General features: G+C 37.1%; 1 protein-coding gene across 1 annotated transcript in view; it reads right to left on the reverse strand.

Annotated features, from left to right (window-relative positions):
• Nucleotides 1–5,509, reverse strand: part of CCDC186 (coiled-coil domain containing 186) — a 17,494-nt gene that overhangs the window by 11,771 nt on the left and 214 nt on the right. Inside the window, exons 2-4 of the mRNA XM_010007940.1 lie at nucleotides 5,061–5,502; nucleotides 2,583–2,709; nucleotides 703–831 (exon numbers count right to left, since the gene is read on the reverse strand). Of these exons, the coding sequence (XP_010006242.1) occupies nucleotides 703–831; nucleotides 2,583–2,709; nucleotides 5,061–5,502 (698 nt within the window). The remainder of the gene's footprint in view (nucleotides 1–702; nucleotides 832–2,582; nucleotides 2,710–5,060; nucleotides 5,503–5,509) is intronic.

Genomic DNA, 5,509 nt, shown 5'->3' on the forward strand with positions numbered 1-5,509 from the left:
CAGCAGGAAAGAATTGTATTTGGCATGTTTTAGCAACAAAGTATTTTGCTAATACCCAGCACCAGTCTTCTGTCTTCCCTCCTCCACAACTGCACAATCACTATTCAGTGGCTTATTTTTCAGGTAGCCTATTTTCACTGATTTATTTTTACAGAACCCACCTGCCCCAGCCCTAAGAAATTCTGCTTCAAATAAAAAAACCCCAAATCATATGCTAAACTTTAGAATTCATACAATAGAGAAAATACTTGGCATTATACAATATTAATAAGGAAAAAATAAATCAATCATGGCAGCTCTCAGTAACACATGAGACAAAATGAGATCTTTGTGTTGAGTTTCAAAAAAAACAAACAACAAACTAATTTTGTGATAGCCTGTCTGAAAAAAGGGTCACCACAGCTTTTACCTCTTTTTGAGCAAAGATCAGCTTAAAGGCAAGGAAAATGAGATTTCTTTGTGGGCTGAACTCTATAAATACAAATACACATATTAGAAAGAGTTAACAGGCACTCTAGAATGTTAACAGCTATTTAGAAATTCACTGGTGCCAGTTATCAAAAATGTACATAGAGCCACATGCTAGCAATTCAAATTTTGGATTTTGCTTTATCTAGTGATCTAACAACATAGAATACATGTTTCCTAGAAGAACCAAGTTTGTTCATGAAATGTTCAATAATTCAATGTTTTCCATATTACCTGTTCCATTCGAAATGCCATCTCTTTATGCAACTGCTGAATAGCATTTTTGGCTGCTGCATCTTGAGTTAAAAGTTTGTCTTTACTAGCTTTCACTTCTTTATTAAGCTCTTCCATTCTTGCTTCCAGCTATAAGGCAACAATATGACACAATTATAGAGAAAAGAAGACTGTGATCATGTTTTGTACATGCAGGAACATTTCACATAAAATTAGATGCTTCAACAGATATTTACCTGTGTTTTACACTTGCCAAGCTGCAAATATTTATATCAACATCTAGGTTTGCATTTCAGTACAAGCATGAAAGGTGTCAATTCTCATCTTCAGTGAGACTGAAGATGCATCAAATCAAGTAAAACAGGAGGCACAGTGATTTACTACACAATAAATGAGTTTGACAGCAAATGCTGAGATGCTAGAGCAGAGCTGGCTGCTCTCTCAAGTTGTTTCACCTTCCACCCTTTTGTTACTATCCCTGTGCCATATCCTCTACCATGCCAGCAAAGCAGTCATGCATCCACACTGAACTGGACTAGGGATTAATTCATTGAAAAATAACTGAGCAAATAAAGAGGTGCTTAATCATTGTGCTGGCACTTTTTCTAGCCGCCTAGTGAACCAAGTCAGAGACCTGCTCCAGCTGAAGAATAATTACCAATGTCCAACTGGAACACTTCCCAGAGCGTGTTCACTGCACAGTCATGCAAGTCCAGTAGAAGCAGCAGCAGCACTAGGGCAGGAGCAACTGGTGGCTACATAAGCTTTCACGCTGGCCAAAGGTTGCTCGGGTTGTGCCTTAGCGACTGTTCTCTTGTTTCAGGGAAAAGCCAATTCACCACGGGTCATTTTATTGGGTTTGGTTTGGGGTGGGTGAGATGTTCAAAAGTACAAGACCTCAGGCTCAATACCTTATATTTTTGTGCTATTCCAAACTGCTACATAAAAGGCAAGAACAATCTGTGGCGACACAATTGTTCACATCCTCTTCAGCGTTGCAAATTAATCGTTGGCCATATGAGATAAAAATTTTACACATCCAAGCATGCACGTACAGTTTACTTGCAGATCTGAGTGCAGTCAAGGTTTCCTTGACTGGAAAGCTACCAGAAAACACTACTTTGAAAATTGCAACACTAAAACACATCACAAATTAAAAGACACAAAGGTTTCCCTGCAATTTATCTTACAACTCCAGATGCTATCCAACTACAATATAAAAGTATTATACTCCAAACCAGTATTTTCTAAAATCACATGCAAGCAAATAAAATCACAGATCTTATTTATCTGACTAGAAAGCAAAAGAAACTCTCCCAATTTTTTTTTTTATTTTCTATTTTTTTTAATAAGAATGGGATAAAGCAAATGCTGAGTGATAGAGCTTAATGAAATCATACGGTGCTATCATGGAAATACAGACAAGATAGAATGAGTAGGCTGGTAACACGCATATGCAATTCCAATTTGTAGCTTAAAAATAAGATTTTTCAAATCCATTTTCAATCACATAATGGATTTTCAAAGATTCTTTGAAATTAACCAAAGTCAGACTAAGCTTCTACCTACATGAATACATTCCTCTGGAACACAACCAGCCTGACACTCTGCTTTGAGAGCAGATTTCTGTGTGATGCAGACATCAACAGAGCTGACAACTAGGGTAGAATGACCAGTACTTTAACAAACAGAATTTAGCACTTTAAATGCTATCTCTCACCAGATTTCTAAGCTGTAGTCAGCTTATAAAGGTAGGCCAACCAACTGCACAGGCATGCCTTCCTCTTCCTCCATGCTGCCAAGGACATGCTGTTAAACCGTGGCAATGACATCATATACAGGTGAGATACTAACTAGCACTTCTGTTTTGTTATCTGTACCTGTTTAATAATGTTGAGGTGCTGCTTTTCTGTTTCTGTTCGTTTTTTCAGTTCATCTTTTAAATTGTCCTTTTCTGAGCAAATGTCCAAAATCAGTTCCTGATGTTTTTTATTTTCTTTAATCAATCTGTAAAGAAAAAAAAAAAAAGGCAAGATACTTCACCATTTATTTTTTTGTTTTTAATTTTGAGAGAGATGGATTTCCCTCTTTGATCTGCAAATTTTATTCAGAGTTACAGTCAGAAACACTAATAGAAACCATGGAAAGCCTTACAATAACACAACAGAAGCATGTTGTGCATGTGAAACTTAACTCCAAAGCAGCAAGCAACACCTTCCTTGTGAGCAAATTGCTTGTTTCCAGCACTTTAGGGTTGTCATGGTCCATGATGAAGTGAGACATTTGGTACCTCTATGCAACTACAGAACTGTACATTTTAAGGTATTTCTAAGACAAGTAACTTCCAGTCAAATGTCTGAAAACACAAGTACTGTACTCATTTCATGGATTGCTCAGAGCAGCCTTTGCAGTTCACAACCTGGTAAGAAATGGACACCAGATTTTCTAAGTCCTAAGTAGCTATGTAACTGCAACAGTGCCCATGCTCATACTCCTTATAAAGTTCACATTTTTACCAACAGTTTGTTCCTTTAGAGCCCTGCTGTCTGCAGCCTGAGTTGAAGCCAACTCTTACTTGGTTTGACCTTCTAGCACTGCAATGGAACAGTTACACATAAAACTCAGAAGTTACATGTTACAACTGCTGAATAAACAGAGTCTAAAATGTATTTAAGTATCAAATGTTTAAAGATACAGATAGATTGTGTTTATTTTAGGCCATTAATTGCATGAATTTGTGGGAGATAGACACTTGCCTGAACTAGATATTTAAGCAACCCTTTACATACATACTTTCATCTTTAGCTCCCTTCCTTTGGAAAAAAAATAAATAAATAAATATGTCTAAACAAACTAGGCTCCTAAATTACAGGGAATTCAAATCATCAGTGAAACAGAGTTCAGCATTTCTGCACTGTTTCTTTAATTTATTAAGGAGTATTACAAAATCTTAATTCACAAAATTGCTGCTCACTTAGATCTGATCACAGGAGACTACTGGGCTATTTCCAGAGCAATGCTACAAGAAATTCTGCTGATCATAAGCTAAGGGACATAATCCAAAATGCCCTTTGGACCAAATATAACATGTCCCACAGCAGTTTTATACTCTTGAGTTGAGTCCCCAGAAGTCAAAGGGGTGGGGTACAGCTGGGATAGCAGCTGGCAAAAAAAGACACTAAAGACATGTTGATAGAAAAACCTTTCTATGTGTATACATAATATATACATATATTTATATAAACATTTGTCTCTAAGAAAGTAATTGGCTGGTGGCTGGAAACACTGACCTGCTTTCGAGTTTACCATAAACACATAAAACCCAAATAACTTGTTCACTTACAATCTCCAGGAATTACAACCATCTACACACCCACCACTTCACATTCCCACTCCTCCTTCCTCTGTAATTACTGCATGTCAAAGTATGCACATCCAAGCTTCCTTGTCAACAACTGGCTTGCCTCACTTTTATGGTTTTTGTCAGAGGTTAACTGGTGAGGTCAAAGAATACTCTGCAAGAAAATACTTTCCCTATTCTACTTTTTGGGCATCTCTTCTCCCTCTGCCTGGCTTTCTCATACCATAGTACCAGAGTGCCTTGTATGAAGAGCAGTTCACTCTTTTTCAGCTCTGCAATTGGGAATAGATTTGAAGTTAGAGGCTACATTTTGCCAGCAAGAAACATTTCTGAAGTTGTAACTGAATATGAAACACCAAGTGGGGAATCAAGCAATCAAGCAATGAACTGGCTTTTCATTAATTCTTCAAGCAGTGTACTGCCTGCTAGAACTATTAAGTCCATTTTATTACAGCAAAATTTAGAAGCATATGAAGTGCAGTAAGATAGTAGTATATCCATATATAACTTCCAACTCAAATAATAGCTCAACTTATTTTCTGGATTATGTCAGGAGAGAGAATATCACTTGAAAAATATATAAGCAATTCCAAACTCCTAAATGAAACACACATAGTGGGAGTTAGTAATTACAAAGGTTAGTTTTTCCAAAGACATATATGGACTGAATGAATCCTGGACTATTTTCATATCACCATTACTTTTAGGGTATTTAATTCTAGACATTGGCAAGCTATTCAACTGAACAGTTGGCTATTCAGTTCCTGCCAAATTCCACAAGAATTCAGAGATCCAAGCACACATTTTTTATTTATAAGTACACACCACAAGTAAAAATAATTCCTCACTTAAAGAAGATAATTCAAAAAGCTCATTAACTGTCCTTATAACAAGTCACAAGAGAACACTTGTTTCATACCAAGAAGTTGCACACAACATAAAAGCAAAACTGTACAGTGCACACCTCCATTACTGATGAGCATACTCAAATACTCACTTTTTGATGGTTTGTTCTTGCTCCAGGTACTTATCTTGCACACATTTTTCAAACATGGCCAAGGCATGTTCACCCTTCCGCACGCCATTCGGGAATTCTCGTTCCTTTGAAAAATCTGTAGTTAAGAGTTCAGACTCTATTTCCTTTAGCAAATCCTCTTGTGAGGAAGTCTGATGTATTGTGGAAATTAGCTTCTTTGTGCAGTCTGTGTCATAAGGGCTCTCTGAATAGATTTTATCACTAGGTTTTTTCACAAAGTCAGACTCCTCCCTCAGCTCCTGTAATATTTCCATTAATGATTGTTCTGTCTGATTAGTTTTTTGATCCTGTTGTTCAAATTCTGCAATAGATATATATTCTGGTTTTGTGGAGCCTTCTATCTTTCTTTCAGAGCAGGTATTGGTACAGCAGCCTGCCTCTCCTCTCTGCTGCTCCTGTCCTCCTGCCAG

This window comes from Chaetura pelagica, unplaced genomic scaffold (genome assembly GCF_000747805.2).
Source record: "Chaetura pelagica isolate M959 unplaced genomic scaffold, ChaPel_1.0 scaffold531, whole genome shotgun sequence".
In the NCBI taxonomy this organism is placed as follows: Eukaryota; Metazoa; Chordata; class Aves; order Apodiformes; family Apodidae; genus Chaetura; species Chaetura pelagica.